Source organism: Pristis pectinata, chromosome 10 (genome assembly GCF_009764475.1).
Source record: "Pristis pectinata isolate sPriPec2 chromosome 10, sPriPec2.1.pri, whole genome shotgun sequence".
Classification (NCBI taxonomy): domain Eukaryota; kingdom Metazoa; phylum Chordata; class Chondrichthyes; order Rhinopristiformes; family Pristidae; genus Pristis; species Pristis pectinata.
Genome location: NC_067414.1, coordinates 87,162,082 through 87,185,631, shown reverse-complemented (window position 1 = coordinate 87,185,631; position 23,550 = coordinate 87,162,082). Strand labels below are relative to the sequence as shown.

Genomic DNA, 23,550 nt, shown 5'->3' with positions numbered 1-23,550 from the left:
TCTATTTTCTAAGTGTGTCAACACAAAACATTCAAGAAAGAAGTTCTTGGTGAACCAGGAAGGGTCCAACTTGTCCAATATAATTATCATCAAGCCTTCTACGGTTCTGAGTGATGTCAGTGGCTGAATCATTCAGCTCTCACCACCAGCTCTGTACAAAGGAAATACTTTGTACTTAAAGGGATAACAAACAGAAACAGAAAAAAAGCCTCTTGACCCCTTGAGCCTCCACGCTGTTAAAAAAGATCATGGCTGATCTGTTATCTCAGTGCCACTTTCTTGCACTAACTTCACATTGCTCGATTCCCTTAATAAGCAAAAATCCATTGTTCTCTGCCTTGGATATGCTCAGCGACTCAGCCTCTAGAACTCTAATGGGTTGAGAACGACGAAGATTCGCCACCCTCTCAGGGAAGAAATTTCTTCTCATCTCTGCTCTGAGTGACAGAACCTTTGGTTCAAAACCCCAGCTGGGGAAAACAGCAACCTTCTGTCTGCTCTGTCAAACTCAGCAAGAATGTTGTATGTTCCATGCAGTTAATAGTCAACTATGTTGGTGTTTTATACATATAGCCAGGCCTTGGAAAACATTGCAACCTTGTTGCAGCAAGATTTAACAATCAGATAGACTGCCCCTTATGCCGAATATGCAAAAATGAATTTCACGTGCTAATCCCAATGGAGGAAATATTTCCTTAACAACCACCTCCTACAACAATGAAATAATGAACAGCACAACAATGCTACTGGGAATATCCTAATTGCTCTTCGTTCCCTCATCATACATAAGTAATAGTATTGTACTTACTTACATGTCCAAAATTCAATTGTCATCAACCAGTTGTGTCTGAGCAATTCATAACTCTGGGGATAGGCTTGCTGCAAAAAGTTGCAAGCTCAGAGAAGAACTTCCAAATATTGAAGATGTGATGTCTTAGTAAAGGTTTCCCCACACTTTAATCCAAAACAACCCTTTATTGTTTATTTGCGATCATCATGGATATTAGAAGTGCTACTACTTCGTTTTTGTTCATCTCGTTTGAGAACATCTACTGTTGTGAGAGATTGAAATTTACTTCCACTTGGATGCATGACTTCATATTTTGTCATTTTTAGATTATAATAAAGTACTATCATTCTGCCTTGGTGGATGCAGGGGACCCTGTTAGATTTGTACTCCTTGAGGAGCTGTACTATGGCTAACTGGAGTGAAAGTCATGGTCTCAATAAATCGATTACACTTCTGAGACAAGAGAGAATACTAGAATGTACTCATATAAACATAGTTCATAGTTGTCCAAATTTTTATTACTGTGATTGTAAAGCATTTTAAGTATTTAAGCAAAATGGCTATTTTTTATTTTCAAAAATATTTGGAAATATAGCAGGATGATTTCTTTCTGAATTGTACCCAGAGTTCACTCATTTCTCATTGAAAAACGAATAAAAAAGTGTAGTGCCAGACCCCTGATCCTCTTTCATTCCTTGTGGACTTCCTTGAGTGGCCAAAAAAACACCTGAAAAAAACCTGGTAGTGGTTCATCTTGGGCACCCAGAAATTATGAACTGCAGACAACCATCAATGTACCGCACCCACTTACAATTTAAAACAGGCTCAGGTGGTTGGAACATAGAACATCGAATGGGCACAGGAACAGGCCCTTTAGCCCAGCACGTCTGCGGTGACCTTGATGCTAATCTAACTAATCCCATCTAGCACATGGGCTGCATCCTTCTACTTTCTGACTGTCTAAATGCCTCTTAAACACTAGTGTTGTATGTACTTCTACCAACTCCTCTGGCAAAGCATTCCAGGCGCCTACCACTCTCCATGTGAAAAAAACTTGCTCACACATCTCCTTTAACCTTTCCCCATTTCACATTAAAGCTAAGCCCTTTAGTATCTTGACATTTCTACCCTGGGAAAAAGACTCTATCTACCCTATCTGCACTTCACATAACTTTATATACTTACATCAGATTGCCCCGAGCCTCTGACACGCCAGAAAAAACAATCCAAGTTTGTCCAACCCCTCCTTATAGCTAATACAGTCTAATAATCCAGGCAACATCCTGGTGAATCTCTTCTGTACCCTCTCCAAACCCTCCACATCATTCCCATAGTGTGGCGATCAGAACTGCACACAATACTCCAAATGTGACCTAACCAAAGTTTTATACAGCTGCAACATAACTTGTCAACTTTTATACTCAATGCCCTGACTGATGAAGGCAAGCATATTGTATGCCTTCTTTACCAACCTAAGCAATAGATAGAAAATGGTTCCCTTACCTATGGAGAGATAGAATTTAATTGATATGCACTAAGATAACATTGAGGAAATGGAAATTTAAAGCATAGAATAGCAAAATCAATTATTTTTTTAATATATACTCAAATGATAGTGGAAATCTGGAACACTCACTTCCAGAAGACTAGGTGCTGAGTCAATTGAAAATTTCAAGACTGAGATTAAGAGATTTGTATCAGGTAGAGATACCAAGGGATACAGAAAAATGGTGGATTTAAAGTAGAGATTAGCCACCATCTAATAAAGTGCTGGAATAGGCTCCGGGGACTGAATGGCCAAGAACTATTCCTATGACTGTACAGTTTATTGCCACCAAAAATTAATGCAGCAGTCAGAACCTCAGGCAGCAGTAACAAAACCTAATTGGGCTGTACAGCAAACATCTAACGCTGCAGTTTGCCTTCTGCCATGGGAAAAATTGTGGCCATTTAAGTGCAATGGTTTCAAAAGGAAAACAAAAATAGCTCATTGGCCTTCACTGCTTTTGGAATCCTTCAAAACCTTTAAACTATTTTGCATTTTCCATTTATTTATTTTCAGACCAGTGAATACTTTTTCCCTGGAATTCACAGTAAAACATTCAGTGAAAATCAGTCATTCCAAATACAATCAGAAATTTCAATAGAACATAACATCCAATAAGTAAGATTCGGCAAAGGCGGAAGTGTGTACTCCTCTGTAGACTAGAAAGATAAGTATTGGGTAACACTAACCGGAAAATAAAATTTTTCATGCCTTTCATGAAGTAATAAAAAGTTTTAAAACATGCAGAAACTTATGCAATTATGTACTTGATGTTTTGAGCTAAAAATCAAGCTCTGCTCCATAAGGAACTAAGACCAAAGTTATTGTCCATTGAAAAAAAATCTCTATGACGAAAAAGGATTTAAATAAAAACTACTATTACTGAGACACCTGGATAAACAGCTAATCCCAGGAATACAAACAACTAATCCCAAGAGTGCAAACACCATCAAGTATGCTAAAACAGGATAGCAGATGAGGTAACTCAGCAAGTAGGTGATTCCAAGTCAGATCCCAAAAGTTTGCTAAAATGACATTAAATAAAATTTCTCATGGATAACTTGAGTTGCTGTATCTTGTTAATTCTTATTATTTAATCAGGTCTGAGGGGACTGACAATCACAAAATATGGTTGCATCGTTAGATTGCTGTGGTGCAGGGAGGGAGAAAGGGGTCGAGAATTTTTAACTATCCAGCAGTTATTAAGTTATTCTATGGCTTTTTTGTCTGACTGAAAATTCTCTTGTTTCTTGAGATGTTTTAGTTAGCATTGTATACGGGTAAAACAGTCACTTAAGGTAGAAATTGTTACATATATTTACTGTTAGAATGGCTCAACTTACTTTTCAACAGCTCACGTTATTATATTGAGTAAAAAGCAGGAAAATAGAAATGGACAAAGTGGACTGGGAAATCATTGAAGGGATAACTGGGAAATGGATACAGTGTTCTGGAGAGATAGAGTGCTCTGCCAACTATGCTTGTTAGAATGGGACCTCTCTTTTGTCTGTGAGGCAACTTAGGCACATTTACTATCCACCAGCAGACTCCCATCTTCCACCTCCCGCAACACAAGCTTTTAATTTAATTAAGGGTATGTTCAGTACAAAATGGAAGAGAAATACCAATCTCTGGTGCTCATTGAAGGTATATGTAGCACATATTTCAGACTCTGAATCAGGCATTTATATACCGAAAGCTGTTCCTTCACTGAGCCACTAACGATCCTTTAGAAGTGCATCTTCTTTAATTCATTAAGCTGTCAGCACCTTAATCTTTCTGTTGATGTAGATATACAACTCTCACCTGTGGAATGCAACCAATTAAGTTCAATGCATAGACTGTAATGTTACAATCCTGAGGTATGCCAGCTTTATCTGCAAACTCAGTTGATTAACTAACTATAGATTATGAAGGATGCATATTCTAACTGTTAAGGGAAATAGAGTAAATGTCCTTTTCCCTTTTAAACTATCCACAAGACAACAACAAGGATTTTTTTTAGGTCAGCGTGTATGCTCAAGCAAATGGAGCATATTTAGAATATTGCAGTTTTGGACACTTTGTCACAACATAGATGGATATATTAGTTTTAGAGAAATATTGTGAAGACTTGAGGGACTGCAGACTGCAGTAAATTAAACATGGCCTGGTAGGCAATATGAGATCTAAGAAATAATTTTATTGGAGAACTACAATGAAGGAAAATGAATGTTCAGTGCATTTCATTTTTTAAACAAATGCTCACACTTCCATGAAACAATATTGAAGTCCATTGAATAAGAGCAGATTTATATATCATGCCTCTGCCCAGCATGTACTATGAAGAGGATGCAGAGAGGCTTCAAGGGGACATAGATAGGCAAGGTGAATGGATGAGAACATGGCAAATGGAACATAATTAGAAAAAATAGGAAGCCATCATCTTTGGTATAAAACAAATAGAAGAGTATTTTTTAAGTGGTGAGATTTTTAAAGGTGGTGCTGTTCAGAGGGACCTGGGTGCCCTTGTGAACGAATCAGCATGCAGATACAGCAAATCATTAGGAAGGCCTCCATTGCCGGAGGATTTGAGGACAAGAGCAGAGATGTTTTACTTCAATTTGATAGAGACCTGGTGAGATCACATCTGGAATAACGTGTACAACTCTGGTCTCTCCACCCAAGCAAGAATATATTTGTGATCAAGTTAGTCCAATTCAGCAGATTGATGGGATGGCAGATTGGTATTATGAGGAGAGATCAAGACAACTAGGACTATAAATTTAGAAGAACGAGAAACGATCACCACTGAAACGTACAACATTCTAATGGGGCTGAACAGGGAGAAACGAGAATGATATTTGCCCTGGCTGGCACATATAGAATTGGGAGGTCAGAGTCTCAAAATAAGAGGTCAGATATTCAAGACTGAGATGAGAGAGAAAAAGAAAATCTTTGCTCAAATTTTTCTACCCAGGACGTTGTGAAGGCTCAGTCACTCCATAAAACACATTGCTGGTTTTACACAGAAAACATTCATTTTAAGTGGATCAATCTTAAATCAGAAGTGCTGCATGCCTAGCAAAATGTTTACTTAAATTCTGTTATATTTAAAACAAAAGTAAAGTTACAAATTAAAATTTTCCATTTACTCTTCCAAAAACAAAATGTTTTTTTCATAAATGTCATTTTGATGGCCTGCATGTTTATTTTTACTGTGCCTGCTGTTTTGGATTTTTTTAACTGCAGATCTCGTGTTTATTCCTAGAAAATTAATTTTGTAAAACTGGGAAACTACAAAACTGGGAAATCTTAATGGAGTCAGTTCTATGGCTTCTGTCGTAGTGATAATACTTGTGAGGAATGTATCAGCACCATGATACCAGGCATCCAAGTTCTGTTATTCATTGGTAAGGTACATGAAAATGTTCACCATAGACATAAACCTGCCACCTGTTTGGTACATGTGAGGAGCACATTAACTGATTTTGCTCAACTCTCTTAGAAAAAGGCAACACACTTGTCAGATGAGGGCAATAGTGAATTTGTTAATGACAAGTGCTCCTGTGCCTATTTATCACATTGGATCCAAATTAACAAAAAAGCACTGCAATTAATTTCTTGATGAGGCTGAGGATATTGTCCTTGGTTTATAGAAAGTTATGCTCCAAATTCCACTGCAACCTTTCTGCATTTGAGGATCTTCAAAAATCCATTTTCCTCAAGCAAAACAAAAACAATTCCCAATTTTATTCTCAAAGGTCCAACAAAGCAACTGACATCGAAGAAAGTTTCCCCACAGACATTTAGCAGTCTACGTGGCAAGAACTTCCCCTTTTCAGACTTTAGATGCTATCAGGCATCTCCTCAAACCATCATGCTATCAAACAGGCTAAGCTATCAATCACTTGCAACATTATAGAAAGCGAAAAGAACAACTTCTAAATATCTTGCAGAAATAAAGACAGGAACATGTCATACAGATAAGACAGAAGCCAAAGCATTATAAATAAATATCTTCCAAAAACACTTTAAAAATTCCTTACTTTGAAATATTCTTGTGGAAGTACAACACACATGCAGAAAATTAGTCCTGAAGGGCCAGGGAGTTTGCTAAGCGGTCATTATGGGTTGGCATGCATTTAAAGACACACTTAGACCTCATATAACAACAAGTGACATTTTCAGGAGATTTTTCAGCAAGACGAATCACAAAAATATTAAATTCATTCTGATTCATTTATTTCCCTTGTCGCCAACAGCTTTCCATCATTACTAATGCAAAATCTGGGCCAAAAATATTACTGAGATGTCTAAAATTTTGAAAAAGTGTTTAATAAATCGCGGTACTGAAAAGGCACTTTAACCATTTCAAATTTTTTACAAAGTCTCTCATAAGCTTCATCATCTTTGAATTTTTCAGGATGCCCATTATAATGGGTGCTAAAGGAAATGAAGTGCAAATTCAGCATTATTTTAAAGTACCGTGTTACGTTATCTTTGGTATAGTCTTGCGATAAATCTATTGCTTGAATAATACTAAATTAAAATATGAAAATACATTCTCCACCACATAAAAGATAAAGTTTTTATCCCAAGCAGGAAATTATTGCATTGGTGACTTTAGCAATTTGTGATAGTGCTGTTGTTTTGGCACATTACTATCATGCACACAGCACAAAACTGACCCCGGTAGCTTAAAAAAAGAAAGGGCATAGTTAAAGATTAGCAGAACTTCATCTCCGCATTATGTAAAATTGGATAGTGATATACATCACACTGCTGTACAGAAGAGTATATAGAAAACACTTTCCATATCAGCATACATTGGACAACCTGCTGCGTGAGTGCTAAAATCACTTCATGCCTAGCTTTTATCTCTTGTGCCTTGTCCTCTTCAATGTCACTAAAAATGGTCTTGCAGAGAGGACACTTATGCAACTGATAAGGTTCTTATTAAAATAGAAGTGGCCCGTTTTGCTGCAAAGGAATTTACAGCATCCACTTCTCTAAGCTATTTGAATCTATGCCCGAGTATTTAGAAGAATATAAGCCAACCACTTCTGAAGCGCAAAAGAAATTACTATTTTCAACCCACCCAGGTCCTGTTCAGTTAATAAAGGAGTGCAAGGCATTTCTAAAGCAATGACATCAACAGTGTTTTTGACTACCTTTAAGTCTGGCTGAGTTCAGATCTGGCAAAGAAGCTGAAAGCAATTTTTTGGCACCAATACATAATAAGTCAAAAGGCCCTATGTGATCAAGCTTGGAACTTCCCTAAAGTCCAAACATAGATAAAGAGGATATAGTAGATATTAACGTCTTTCAAGAAAATAAATTTGACATCCTTCTTAGTCTGGGTTATGCGTGAATCCAGATCCATCAATATGGTTGACTCTCAATTCAGGGTTAGCTAAAGTTGGACACAATATCCGTACCCACAAACTATAAATCACACTACTCTTCACATGCCAAGAACCTGTCCTAAGGACTAGACTGAAGCCTGGGTCATCGTGGCAACTCTTTCTCTTTTAATGAGTTTGCCATTTCAACATGATGTCACATTTTACATACAAAATTTCATGGAGAAAAGTTGATATATAATTTGAGGTTTCTTGGCTGAACCATAGATCTTTCTTTTTTTCACTTTGTCTTCAAAATCACTATTTACTGTACTTCTCACTGAATGGAGATGTACCCCATATAAAATATGACAGTGGTTGTTGAAGCTTAATCATCTACACCCCAGGACATAGTTGCAGGAGTGACTTGGAGCAATGTCCTAGGCCTAATCATTACACTGCTTTACTGTATAATGAGGTCAGCTATGGCATAGTTCGCTAACGATTCCACAGTGCTTAATTCCATTCACAACTCACAAAATGAAGCTGCCCATTCCTGCATCCAACAAGACCTGATTGACATTCTGGTGTGGATAGGCAAGTGGCAGGTAACATCATCAGTCATACAAGTGCAAAGTTCTGATCACCTCTAACAATGGTGCTTCTAATCTAACGAGTCTGCTGCATGCTGACAGAAACTCAACTGAACCTGCCACAGAAATACCATGACTACAAGTGGAAGTCAGAGCTGGGTATCCCATGGGAAATGACATACCTCTAATACCTTAGTGCCTTTCCACCATCTAAATGCACAAATCTGAACTATCAAACAGTGCTCTCTAGTTGACTCAGTGAGTCCAGCTCCAGCAACACAGAAATTGACACCAACCCCAACAATGCAGCTAATTCGAATGGCAAACTATATACCATTTGAAACATTCACGCCTCCCCCCCTACCATCTACAACATGCACTCCAATTACAAACAATGCCTTTACACTATTCTGGAGGCACAAGAGACTGTAGATGCTGGAATCTGGAGCAACTCACAAGATGCTGGAGGAACTCAGCTGGTCAGGCAGCATGTATGGAGGGAAATGGACAGTCAACGTTTCCAGTCCAATATCCTTCATCTGGATAGATGAAGGGTCTCGACCCTAAAAGACAACCAAATGCCTTCAGCGTTTTGTGTTGCTTTATACTATCCAGACTGGGATATTTATTGCCCATTCTTTCTTAATTGCTGGAAAGCTCTATCCAACAGTACTGTGGCTGTACCTTCACCCGACCGATTTCAGTGGTTCATGGCAGAAGATCACCACAGCCTTCAGAAGGACAATTAGATATGGGCAACAAGAAAGCGACGCTGACTTCCCAGTGCCGCCAACCTCCCAGTAATGACTGGAAAAGAGTTTCTAACAATGTGCCTCACTTCAAAATTCATAAAATGTTACCATTTTCCATTTATAGCTATCCTCGTGTCATTCTGCATAATCCCGTCAATTTATTATCTGTTACCGATTAAACTAAATTAGACTGTTCAAATTTATTTCAATTAAATTTCTTGTACTGTTCCAAAATAAATGTTCTTTATACTTATCAGAGAGAAAAACTCATCTTTGCAGTGAAATGGTCTCCTTCTGCTGAAAGTGTATTGCTATTAATCACTCCTTCTGCCCCAATACCCCTTTACCCCCATGTTATTTTTCGTCTCAGATTAGTATCCTCACTCATGATTCATTTTCAGTTATTTACTGCATACAAGATTACAAATGAAATGGATACAACTCCTTCAGCTTAAACTGTTGTTTTGACACAATACTTGCAAAAAAAATACTTAAAAATAATGACTTAAAATATCTTACCTCAATCACCTTGGAGTCAAAATCTTCATACGTTTCTGCAAATAAAAAGCAGAATCTTTCACTTCCATGAATTTTGATAACACAGTGAAAACAAAGAACTTAACACCAAACTAAAACTGCTGAAACTTATGAGAAGTCCCAGTCTCTCTGCATTGACGGTCTAAATGATCAACTGACATTGTAAATGATAAAACAAATGCGATTACATAATTACAACCAACTCCTATAAATTTGTATCTATTTTAAATTACAAATTGCAAAATCTTAACTTATTCTCAGGTTAACTTGTCCATAGAAATTTTGTGTTCTTTTCCACAGTGAATACTCATTTAATTAGTGCATCATTTCTTGATTTTCCATTCTCACCTTTCTTGTTCTAATTTTTAATGGTCTGCATTACCTTTAACTGCTCTCTTTTAACATATTTATAAGTTTTGCTCTTCATTTTGATATTTCTTGCAAATTTCCTTTTCAATGTCCTTTTGATATTATTAATATTTTGGTCTCTGTTTTTTTCATGTTTTTCTCAGGTTTCTGGACCTCCACTATTACTTATATTTTTGCCAGTTTTATTTTTTTCCTGACATGCTTCTCTCATGCTTTTGTATCATACAAAATTGTTCTCATATTACTGCTTAACAGTTCACAACAATTTACTGTGGTTAATTCATTTCTTATTCTTTTGAAGTTCGTTTTACTTAAATTCAAGGAATTGTTTCTAATCCTCACTTCCCCCTCTCCCAAACACAAAACCAATAAATTTTCTGAATCCATTGCCACACCTTTTTCTGCTTATTTTAAGTAGAATCCTTTGTTCAATATTTTACCAAGGATTTTTTTTCTCTTTGAAAGGTAATGGGATTAGTTCATTCGAAGTGGATTAAAGCAAGACTATGTCAAAGTAAGAAGCAGATTGCTAGGTTATTGATCAAAAGTTCTCTTCCTTTGTGTGCTAATCCATAACTAACAACCATCATCATAAAACTTTAATGCAATATTGATCCAGCAAAAAACATAATCAACGGTGAGTTAACATTTGCTGAACTGTAAAGAGCACAGTGCAACAAAGTAGATGTTTGTTCAGACATTTCCTTTGCTTTCATGACCCTTTTACAAACTTCTGTTAACAAATATTTCATAAGATTTAAGCCTAGCACTATTTTTCTGCTAAAGCATTTAACGTTATCCCAACTAATATGCTGATGCTTCTTGTCCCTTATCTTTAATGTGTGGCTATCACAATGCAGTTTCGGCCATAGAAAGGGCAACTTTAAGACTTGACACAGATTCCAAACAAGGTGCCGAATCTTACTATTAAACTGACATTTGATAGCACGTGGCATCAAGGAGCCCAAATAAAATTGGAGGTCAATAGTACTCTAAACTCTCCATTGAAAAGCAAAAAAAAAACCTGCAAACTGCAATGCAGAGATACCCAGCATGTCAGGCAGCACTTGTGGTGAGAGGAAGCGTTAATGTTTCAGAATATCTTCACCGGCTTAAGTCGTATCTCTATGGATATATCCCCTCCATGGACTCTGTCTATACTTCTCGCTGCCTTGGTAAAAGCAGCCAGCATAATCAATGACCCCACCCACCGGGACATTCTCTCTTCTCCCCCCCCCCCCCCCCCCCAATCAGGCAGAAGATACAAAAGCCTGAAAGCACATACCACCAGGCTCAAGGACAGCTTCCATCCCACTGTTATAAGACCTTCGAACAGTTGCCTAGTACGTTAAGATAGACTCTTAACCTCACAGTCTACCTTATTATGGCCTTGCACCTATTGTCTGCCTGCACTTTCTCTGTAACTGTAACACTTCATGCTGCATTCTGTTATTGTTTTCCCTTGTACTACCTCAATGCACTGTTGTAATGAAATGATCTGTACAGATGGCATGCAAAACTAAGTTTTTCACTGTACCTTGGTACATGTGACAACAATAATAAACTAATTTACCAATATCTAGTACAAAGAAACATGGCTGTAGTAATTGGAGGTTGATCATCTCAGCCCAAAACATCACAGCAGTTTTCTGAGGGTAGCATCATAGGCTCAACCATCTTCAGCTGCTTCTGAAGAAGACTTGCATCAGATCAGAAGTGGAGATGTCTGCTGATGATTGTAGTGATCAATTCCATTCACACCACCTCAGATAATGAACAAAATGCTGGATGAACTCAGCTGGTCAGGCAGCATCTGTGGACGGACAGTTGACGACCCTGATCGTGACCCTTCAGCTGACCCACTGAGTTCTTCCAGAATTCTGTTTGTTGTTCCAGATTCCAGCATCTGCAATCTCTTAGATAAGGAGTTTGGAATGAAATAAAGCAAGACAACATCCAGTTTTGGACAGATAAGTGGCAAAAAATATTTATGCTATACAAGTTTCAGGCAACTGTCATCTCCTATAGGTGAGGGTTTAATCACTTCTGTCTAACCACCCAAACCCCAACAGCCCTTGATATTCAATAGCATCACCATCAACACTCTGGAGATCAACAGTAACCAGAAACCTAATGAGACCAGCCACAAAAATAACATCTTTACAAGTGCAAGTCAAAGGCACAACGGTGGCATTTATCATCCCAAGTCCAAGCAATGGCAAGCATTCCTGCACAGATTGCCCTATGCCTGAAATCTCATTCAATGAGTGGAGTCTTCACCTGAACTGCAGGGAGGTGAGGCACCCATTTCTGTTCTGTCTTATTCTGCTGGTGCTGCTATACTGAGGCATAAACTATGCCCTTCTGATGGTAGTCTCCAGAGGATATAGCAGATAACAGGGAAGTAGAAGACCTTCTCTGAAGTATACTGTGTCTTTTGACCAGTCGGGGAAGGAAATATCTGTATGAGAACCCAAGTGGCTGCTTCCAGTACTTCGCTAACGACCCTGTATTTTAGCTCTCTAGTATTTTCAAGGATCACACATGCTTGAGGAGCCATGGAAACGTGGGATACCAGGGCTATTCATCCTTTGCAACTTCTGTCAGCTGCAACAAGATTCCACCACTAGACACATATTTCCCTCCCCATCCCTTTCAGCATTTTGAAGGGATGGCTCCTCCCCTCATGAATCCCTGGTCTACTCTTCTATCCCACCAACCAGTCCCCATCTCATGGCGCTTTCCATGCAACACCTGTCCTTTCACCTCTTCCCTTCCCACCCCATCATCCAGGGATCCAAACAGTGCTTCCAGGTGAAGTAGAGATTCACTGGCACTTCTTCCAATCTAGTGTACTGTGTTCAGTGTTCACAGTGTGAGCTCTCAACACTGGAGAAAACAAATGCACATTGGGTGATCGTCTTGTGGAGCACCTGTGTTCAGTCCGCAGGAGTGACCCCGAGCTTCCAGTTGCCTGCCGATTTAATTCACCATCTAACTCCCACTCTGACCTCGCCATGAGAAGCCATGGTGCACTGTGGGCTCCTGCACTGTTAAGACTAAGCAAAATGCAAGCCGGGGGAAAGCACCTAAGCTTCCTCGAGGCACACTGCAATCTTCCAGACTCGGTATCAAATTCCCCAACTTTAGGTAACTTGCTCTTTCTTTCTGTCTGTATGAGAACTGGCCATTTGGCAATCTATTTTTATTCTCTTGTCCAGCCTGATGGGCATGTACCACAACCTCACTATTTACAAAACAGTGTGCAGACAAAGAAGCATAATGTGCTGGTAACTGCCCCCATTAACCTGGTTGGACTCATCCTATCAGAGATATTCCCTTTGTTCCACCCATCCCTTCCAATCTTCTTTGCTATTGAAAACCAAATTGTTTTTTCCCTCTTTCCCAGTTCTGACACAAGATCCTGGACCTGAAATCTTAACTGCTCCTCTTTCCACTGATCTTAAGATATAGGAGCAGAATGAGGCCATCAGGCCCACTGAGTCTGCTGCACCATTCAATCATGGCTGATTTTTTTCAGCCCCATTCTCTTGCCTTTTCCCTGTAATTCTTAATCATCTTACCAATCAAGAACCTATCAATCTCTGCCTTAAATACACGCAATGACTTGGCCTCCATGATCCTCTGTGGCAATCAATTCCACAGATTAGTATGCTGGTACTGCAAGTAATTGGGATAGTTAACAGAATGTTACTGTTTATTCTGAGGGGAATTGATTCTAAAGCAGGGAGGTTGTGCTTTAGTTAAATAGGGCATTGGTGAGACCACATCTTGAAAACTGTGTTGTATAAGTCTTCTTACTTAAGGAAGGATGTTAAAGTGTTGGAAGCAGTTCAGAGAAGATTGACCAGACTAAAAAAAAGCAGAAAATGCTGTAAACACTCAGCATGTCAGACAGCATCTGTGGAAAGGGAAGAAAATTAACATTTCAAATCTGTTTCTCTTTTCATGGAGACACATGAGACTGGAGCAAAAAAAAAACAAACCGCTGGAGGAACTCGGCAGGTTGAGCAGCATCCATGGGGGAAAAGCAACTTTTGACATCCTGCTTCAGGACTCCAGTCTTGACCTGAGATGCTGACAATTCCTTTCCCCCACAGACACTGTTTGACCCACTGAGTTCCTCCAGCAGTTTGTTCTTGTGTCTCTTTGCACAAATGCTGCCTGACCTGCTGAGAGTTTCCAGCATTTTCGCTTTTTATTTAAGATTCCAGTATCTGCAGTTTCTTTTGATTGGCTTAATACCTAGAGAGGTCACATGAGGAAAGGTTGGGCTGGCTAGGCTTGTATCCACTTAGAGGAGTGATTTGATCGAAATACGCAAGATCCTGAGGGATCTGAGGGGATAGGGTGAATGTGGAGAGAATGTTTCCATTTGTGGGGGAATCCTGAACTAGTAGACATGTTTAAAAATGGAGGGAGTGGAGGTGTCACCCAATTAAGACAGAGGTGAGGCAAAACTATTGTTCTTTGTTCTCAGAGGTTTGATAGCCTTTGGAGCTCCCTTCCTCAATGGGCTGTGGAAGCAGTCTGAATAGTCTAAGGCAGAGATAGATAGATACTTGATAATCAGAGGGTTGAAAGCTTCCTGCTGATGGGCAGGGATGAAGAGTTGAGGTTACAATAAGATCAGTCATTATCTTACTAAATGGTGGAGCAAGCTTGAGCTAGTCACGTGGGCTATTCCAGCTCCTAATCCTTATGGCCATATGATCAAGATAATAAAGATAATGTTCAATCCAAACTAAAGAGGCTCATGTTTTTTAATTAATCATGTATACTCATATAATTAAATGCACTTGATACTGTGCCAAACTGCATTTTTGCCATTTTAATAAATTAAGACAGCTCTGATTTAAATTACACATTAACAAAGGAATAGGTATTTTCTTCAGAAATATTCACAGTATAATAATTTTAAATTGTTTTCCTCTGCAGACAGAAACAATCCATACCTACTACTCACTATGAACACTTATGAAGATCAAGTAACCAGATGCTATGCTTTTTTCATAATTTATTTAGAAAAAAATACACAAATATAATAACATACAAATGTTGATTCAACAAATCGCTTTGCTACTTCAAGCACTAAAATAATACCTACATATCATTATTTTGCTTCTCTCCTCTCTCAATTATTCCTCAGAAAGGAGACAAACTATATGTCCAAAACCCACTATGTCAACATTGGCTTAGCAGTGGTTATAATGCAAATTATTCAAATGAGTTCCAAACAGACATTCAACAAATATGCTAGGCTGACACATCAATGGAGCACTGAGGGGAATTGAATTTTGGATATATGCCTTACAAATATACCATTAAATGGAGGACTGGTTTGTTCTTCACATTGGAATATCTAAAGGCATTATTTGAATACGAGTTCTTCAGTGTGACTTGACCAATATGTCCTTCAACACCTCCAACACTTCATTGTTATTTTGTGGAACCTTTTTGCAGATAACTTTGCTGCTGTATTTACTGGGTTAGTCACAACTACGCTTCAAAAGAACCTTACTAGAACATTCTGAATCACGAATAGGACTTTGAGACATCTTGAATCAGGTTTCTCCTGTTGGATTTGCGATAGGCTTTGTGAACACAAAGGTTAGGCATGTTTAGTCATGCAAGTACAGCAAGATTAGGACTCACTTAACCTAATTTTGACTAAGCTCTGGAACACTGACATCTGAATCTCAGTATCAGTCCTACACGAAAACCAGCCTCCCTTCCATTGACTCTACACTTCCTGCTGCCTCGGGGAAACAGCCAACATAATCAAGGACCCCTTCCCACCCCTGCCACTCTCTCTTCTCCCCCCTTCCTTTGGGCAGAAGATACAAAAGCTTGAAAACATGCACACCAGGCTCAAGGCCAGCTTCTATCCTGCTGTTATAAGACTCTTGAATGGACCTCTTATATAATAAAGATGAATCTGATCTGTCTGTCAATCTATCTCATCATGGCCCTTGCACTTTATTTGTCCACTTGCACTGTATTTTCTCTGTAATTGAAACACTATATTTTGCATTGTTTTTTTCCCTTTGTACTACCTCAATGTACTTATGTATGGAATGATCTGTCCTGATGGAATACAAACAAAAGCTTTTAAGATAAGATAAGATTAAATCTTTATTAGTCACATGTACATTGAAACACACAGTGAAATACATCTTTTGCGTAGTGATTTTGGGGGGCAGCCCGCAAGTGTCGCCACGCTTCCAGCACCAACATAGCATGCCCATAACTTCCTAACATGTACGTCTTTGGAATGTGGGAGGAAACCGGAGCACCCGGAGGAAACCCACACAGACATGGGGAGAACGTACAAACTCCTTACAGACAGTGGCCGGATTTGAACCCGGGTCACTGGCGCTATAAGGCATTATGCTAACCACTATGCTACCGTGCCTGCCAGCTTTCCACTGTATCTCGGTGCATGTGACAATAATAAATCAATTATCAATTAAAACTGGCAAAGGCAGATTTTACAAACTCTCCTCCTGATGGGAAGCTTCACGCACTAAGTGAAGCTTAGTGATAGGATATGATAGGACAGCAGCACTTGACAAAATTCTCTACTCATTACATGTGCAAAACACTGGGTCCTGACAGAACCTGCATTAAATTTCCCAATGAATATTTGCCTTCCTGGTATTTAAGGTTTGCAAAAAAGGTTCATAAAAGCTTCATAAAATCTATCCTTTAAAATAGTGGCCTCATTAATTAGTGCAAATTACTTCTTTCTGTATGAATTTCCAAAATTTCACAACCTCCAGGCACGTGGAAAACTCCAAAGGACAAGGCTCCCCAGGTACAGTAAAAGCACAATACTGATATCAATGGCAAACGGTCAGTGGGCACCTTTAATATCAGCACCCAGCCTGGACATTAACCCAGATAGTTGAACAATGGACCACCTGAATGCCCCAGGCCCAAATACTTAGAGCTTCCCCTAACAGCTTAACTATGGTTTCTAGTTCATCACATATCAACATCCAATAACTACGTACTAAATTTTAGTGAAAGCCCAGCAAAAGTTTTCAGATTTAAGATGCATGCATACTCAAATACAGAATAATTAACCATGTTGAGCCTGAAGCACTGAGAATTTTCAGAGCATAACAAATTAGAAAATAACCCAGAGGACAATGAGAGGAAGTCTGTCACAATGTTTCCTGAAAATTTCTCATATTAATGAAGGAATATATCACTTAACAACATAAGTAAAATTCAAGGATGACTAAAAGGAAATACCACCCATTGAAGTTTATCCTTCTGATGCACTAATTCTCTCCCTTTGATATCCAAATGCATTGTGAACATCTCTAAAGTTTCTGTTATCTTGCCTGGCAGCTTAGTCTCTTATCGTTTTATTTGCTGGAAGTTGCTCTTTCAAAGCATTATACATTTAGCTAAATAAATTTAAATTGAGATAGATTTCCAGGGTGAATTTGATGCAATGAAGCGGACTGCAGGGCAAAGCAGTGGCATCCACCGCTGATCTAGAAGATGGTTGGCAACAAAGATCTGGTGGTCTCTGTAGCATGAGCTTCTCACTTTAAGATACTGTTGCTGTCTCAAGCTGGGACAAGGGATCCCTGGAATCCTAGACATATAATGTCATCAAGATGCTGAGCAGCCACATGTTAAAAATATTCTTACAGACAGCAAAGCAGGAAGGAAAAAGATGCAATATTTAAACGTGCCAAATATTGGAAGGTACAAAGAAAAGCAGAAGCTGAACTAATGAAACATCGAAAAGAATTAAAAACCATATAAAATTAGTTTGTTTCAGGGCCAAAAAGCTTGGGGCAGCAACAATTTTGTGCAACATTAAAAGCTTACAGTTCATTTTCGGGGCATTTACAAGAGTTCAATTGGACTAATTTTCCTTGATTATGGTGCAGAGGACTGCAAAACTGTGCAGCCTCTCGAAGAGGGCTGAATCACCAGCAGTAACCGCAGGATTCCAGAGTTAAATCTTCTATACTGGAAAATTCCAAAGTTTTGTTGCCATCTGACATTGTGATGATGCCAATATTACAATAGCAAAATTGGTAAATTGGTTTTATTATTGTCACATATACCGAGGTACAGTGAAAAACTTTGTTTTGCGTGCCATCCATACAAATCATTTCATCACATCAGTCCATTGAGATAGTATAAAGGAAACCAATAACAGAATGCAGAATATAGTGTTACAGTTACAAGGACAGTGCAGTGCAGGCAGACAATAACGTGCAAGGCCATAATGAGGTAGATTATGAGGTCAAGGGTTCATCCTTATCACACTAGGGGACTGTTCAATAGTCATAACAGCAGACAAACAGTTGGAACTTACTTTTCTACATCTTATAAACTTCTGCACACAATCTGCTCTAAATGCAAAGATCTTTATTGTTGTAGGTTTCAGTATCTGTGCAAGATGCTGATCCTCAATTAAAACAATACGAGGTGCTCACTGTCTGACCTGTCATGCTTACCAATAGAGGCGGCTATTATTTTGGCATAAACTTTTTGAGTTCCAAGCAGCTGGACTGCAATTATGAAGTCTTATAATTCATAGCATTACGATCTTAGTAATTCTTCTAAGATGAACAAAAATATACTACATAGTTTAAAAAAAGCAGATTTTATCAATTATTCCTACTGTGAGCACCTGTATTGCTTATATTGGGAAATGCAAGCCTTTTTTGAAGTGGAACTATAATGCCTGGAGCCAGAGGAAGTGGGCAAGGTCATAAACAGGTACTTTCTCCTTGATGAATTGGTATTCATCAAGGAGAAAGACATGGAGATAGCGAGATCAGGTTTGGACATGCTGTTATTCCAGGGCATGTTGATATCAAGGAGGTGGTGGTGTTGGGACTCTTGAAGAACATTAAGTTGGATAAATCCCCAGGGCCTGATGGGATCTATCCCAGGTTATAGAAAGAGGCAAAATTGCTGGGGCCTTGACGAAAATCTCTGTATCCTTTCTAGCTACAGGCAAGATCCCAGAGGACTGGAGAATAGCCAGTGTTGTTCCTCTGTTTAAGAAGGGTAATAAGGTCAAACCAGGAAACTATTGTTCAGTATAAAAGTCAGGAAGTCATGCTGCAGCTGTACAAAACTTTGGTTAGGCTGCATTTGGAGTATTGTGTGTAGTTCTGGTTGCCACATTGCAGGAAGGATGTGAAGGCTTTGGAGAGGGTACAGAAGAGGTTCAGCAGGATGTTGCCTGGATTAGAGAGTATTAGTCACAAGGAGAGATTGGACATACTTGGATTGTTTTCTCTGGAGCATTGGAGACTGAGGGGTGACCTGACAGAAGTTTATAAAATAATGAGAGGCATCAGTAGGGTAGATAGTCAGAGTCTGTTTCCCAGGCTGGAAATGTCAAATACTAGAAGGCGCAGCTTTAAGGTGAGAGGGGGGGAATGTTTAAAGGAGATTTACTAGGCAAGTGTTTAGTTTCTACACAAAGAGTTGCAAGTGCCTGGAATGTGCTGCCAGAAGTGGCAAAGGCAGATACAATAGCAATGTTTAAGAGGCACTTAGACAGGCACATGAACAGGCAGGGAATGGAGGGATATGGACAACATGCAGGCAGATGGGAATAGTTTAGGTTGGCATAATGGTCCGCACAGTTCCTGTGCTGTACTGTTCTGTGTTCTATGAAAAAAATCAATTATCAAGGGTATACTGTACTTTGATGAGGTTAACTTTAATTGTCTTCTTTCTGGTTCAGATATCTAAATTATTACTCATACCTCGGCCCATTTACAGTATTTATTTTTCCTATATGTACAGATTTAAAACATTTTTATTTAAATCAGAGTTGAATTGAATGTAGTATTCTGAACATCCGAATAATCTACACATTCAAAATGCTTCAATATTTCTACTCCATTGCGCTGGCTTTATATTTTCAATTCAGTTTTAAATGATTACGCTGCATTAAACATTTCAGTGAAACCCCATGAAATCCTTCTTTAAAAAGGCAGGGTGAAAGGTGATGAGAATCAGACTTTTGAGTAACAAATTCACATGACTATCTTAAGTTTTTGAAACTGCAGAAAATAGGGAAAGAAAGAGCATTTAGGGAAAAATTGTAGCAACTGTAAGCAGCAAGTTACATCTAGACAATCCATTCTTTTACGCAATTTGTCAGCTGGACAATAGGGTACATGTGACCCTGCATTAGAGGGAGGTTGCGTTCATAGAAAACGGGCTGTACCCTGATTTTCCGTAACGTGAAGCTGTGTCATCTGGGCATGCGTTAAAAAACGCAAGTTGAAAAAAAATACATCTTGTGTTGATTGATTTACTTCCTTACCCCTTCACCACCCCACATATATTTCGTGAGAGTGAATTTTATTCCACATCTCAAATTTTTGGATTCTGGAAGGGCGAATTTCTGCAACTCAAATGGCTGTACCGCAGGGGTCACCTGTATTTTTGTACAACCTGATTCGATCTGCAAGGGCAGACAAAACTTTGGAAATTGTAATGATTATAACTCTAATAACAGTGTGCAAGTTTTTAATTCTGAGTAGCATTAAAAACACCAACTTAACAAAAATTATAAAAATATTTGCTGACTTTGCATTAAATAGAATGTAAAACCAAAACTATAAACTACAATTATTTCCAAATCCACTATCAAACTGCTATAGCAACATTTACACCAAATTGTAACTGCTGCTTACCCAGAAGGTGCAAAAATAACTTGTTTTCCACATGGATAATCCACTTAAAGATACTGGAAGGTTGCTCATACAAAATTATTCTTTTGCAGAAAGCAAATCAGTAAGGTAAAGGTGCAATATTTAAGTATATAGATCAGCTGTCCCAGATAATTTATTCATCTCAAGTTTCTACGTTTGGCAATAACATTGCCACTCTGACTTAAAATTTCAAAGCTTCAGAAAAATAGTCTTTTAATGTTTTAACTATTTTACTTATTACATTTCAGGAATGCAGTAAAATTCAACCTTCTGGAAAATATGTAGAGAATGTGGGACAGTTTCTGAACGCATTTGCAAAATGAAGGGTGTATCTTATAAAATGGTTACACTGGTAAAATTTGAATGGAAACCCAGTGAAGTCTTTCCTTAAAACGGAAGAGGTGATATACAATGAAAAAATAGGCTTTTGAGGCATATATTCAAGAACATCTACACCGAGTCTTTGAAACTGCTAAAAATAGAAGAGATTGAGCTAAAAGTATTTGAAGTCGTCTTGGGGAACAAAAGGCTCCAATTACACGAGCAGTAATCAGCAACTTACATCCAAACAATTCATTTTTCCACAATGCTCAACGGAACATGTCAAGCTAGGCACAGATAATGAGTTTTTTTAAAAAAAGACTAGATTCCATTTCAAGGTCACACAACACTACGGAAAATGTCATGATTATGACTGTAATTATGGTATACAGCTTCCTAATTTTGAGCAGCATTAAATATACCAGCTTGCTAGAAGTTGTATTAATTTTTTTTCCAAATTTGCATTAATTTGAAGGTAAAACAAAATTATGAATGACAATGACTAAAATCTGCAGTGTTTCTGGTGAACTGACACAAGTATGTGGATGCCAGATTTGCAACTGTGCCTTACCTAGAAAGTAGAAAAATAACTTGTCTTTGACATGATTAATCTGTTTAAACTATTTAAAGAATCTAATGCAACAAAAAGGAGGCAAACCTCAACAATCAGTATGCCAGAATGAGGAGCCTGAGGCTTCTCTTAGGACACAAAGGATAGACCTGGTTACCAAGATAATCACTTGTGTTCACCAAGTGTGTGGCCACTATTTTTTCATCTGAAAACAATGCACTTTATAATCTACTTGTTAAAAAGACATTTAAGCAGAACCAAGCCCAAAAGTGACAATGAAAACAAAACAAAATGCCACAGTATGATTTACCTAGTTCAATACCTTATCATTATTTCTGAATCAACTTAATCACATGGTAAAACTCCCAAAGTCAATTTTTTAACAAATTGGACCAAGTTATATTGACTAAATTGGTAAATCGATTTATTATTGTCACATGAACCAAGGTACAGTGAAAAACTGTGTTTTGCATGCCATCCATACAGATCATCCAGGTAGCTCAAGGGAAAAATCAATAATAGAATACAGTATATGGTGTTACAAATTACAGAGAAAGGCAGACAATAAGGTACAAGGTCATGATGAGGTAGATTGTGAGGTCAAAATTCCCTTGTATCGTACAAGAGTCTTATAAGAAGCTGTCCTTGGGCCTGATTGTACATGCTTTCAGGCTTTTGTATTTTCTGCCCGATAGGAGGGGGAAGAAGAGAGAATGTCTGGGGTGGGAGGGGTCTTTGATCATGTTGGTTGCTTTAGCGAGGCAGTGAAAAATATAGACAGAGTCCATAGAGGGAAGGCTGGTTTTCGTGATGTGCTGAGCTGTGTCCACAACTCTCTGCAGTTTCTTGTGGTCTCGGGCAGGGCACTTGCCATACCAAGCCAGAATGCATCTATAAAAATTGGTGAGGGTCAGCGAGGACATGCCGAATTTCTTTAGCCTCGTGAGGAAGTAGAGGCGCTGGTGCGCTTTCTTGGCCATGGTATCTGTGTGGTTGGACCAGGACAGGCAATTGCTGATGTTTACTCCTAGGAACTTGAAGCTCTCAACCACCTCCACCTCAGCACCATTGATGTAACCAGGAGCGTGTGCACTGCCTGGGCTTCCTGTAGTCAATGACCAGTTCTTTTGTTTTGCTCACATTGAGGGAAAGGTTGTTATGACACCATTCCACTAGATTCGTTATCTCCTTCCTGTACTCCGACTCAAGCTTAGAACACTGAGAACATTAGTTGCATTGAAAATAAGTACAATAAACTGAAAACAATTTCAGCCTGCAAAATTTGCTAATCAAGCACATCTCAGGGCATTGGTCACGCACAGCCTGATTAGCTGCACCTTTCATAACAGCACAAAGGTTAGTAGTCTGAATAGACTTACCACATAATGGAGTATAATTACTCTTGTAACTGCGAAGTGCTTGTAAATGTTCAACTAAAGGTTCAATTACAAATCTCTTTTGCTTTTGTACTTTTTACAATGAAATGTGCCACCTGGAGATGAGCATTGACAACTTTTATTTTGACTGGCTTGACTCAAGCTAACATAACTCTTAAGTTATCCATTACAAAGATATCAATCAAAAAAATTCACCAGTTTAAATCCAACTTTACAGGTCAAGAACCAAATAGTCTCACGTGAAATCATCCAAGTAAAAACTGTTCTTCTACCACTGTGAATCAGTGAATCTTGCAGAAAACTCTTATGCGTAAACATTGCTTCTGAAAGGTTATCGTCACTCACAAGCATTCTGCACCCGGCAAGGCATCTGTTACAATATCTTCCAGCTAATACAATTTTTCCCTCAGAGCAACTTTGAAACGTATCTATTTTGATGGAAGTGGACATCCTTGCTGCTCTTTCAAAATGTTCTGCTCTCTCGTTGTTTGGTAGACCGAGTGCACGCAAGGATGACACGAATTCAAAGACCAGGAGGCCAGGGAATCAATCGTGAAGCCAGTGCCATGCATCAAAATGCTCATTTCATAATGGAAGCTTGACAAATGTACCAG

The 23,550-nt window shown here is 38.6% G+C and overlaps 1 protein-coding gene across 1 annotated transcript in view; it reads right to left on the bottom strand.

The window, feature by feature from the left end:
• Window positions 1-23,550, bottom strand: part of mrps5 (mitochondrial ribosomal protein S5) — a 102,923-nt gene that overhangs the window by 44,008 nt on the left and 35,365 nt on the right. The window contains exon 5 of the mRNA XM_052024785.1: window positions 9,525-9,559. Within this exon, the coding sequence (XP_051880745.1) occupies window positions 9,525-9,559 (35 nt within the window). The remainder of the gene's footprint in view (window positions 1-9,524; window positions 9,560-23,550) is intronic.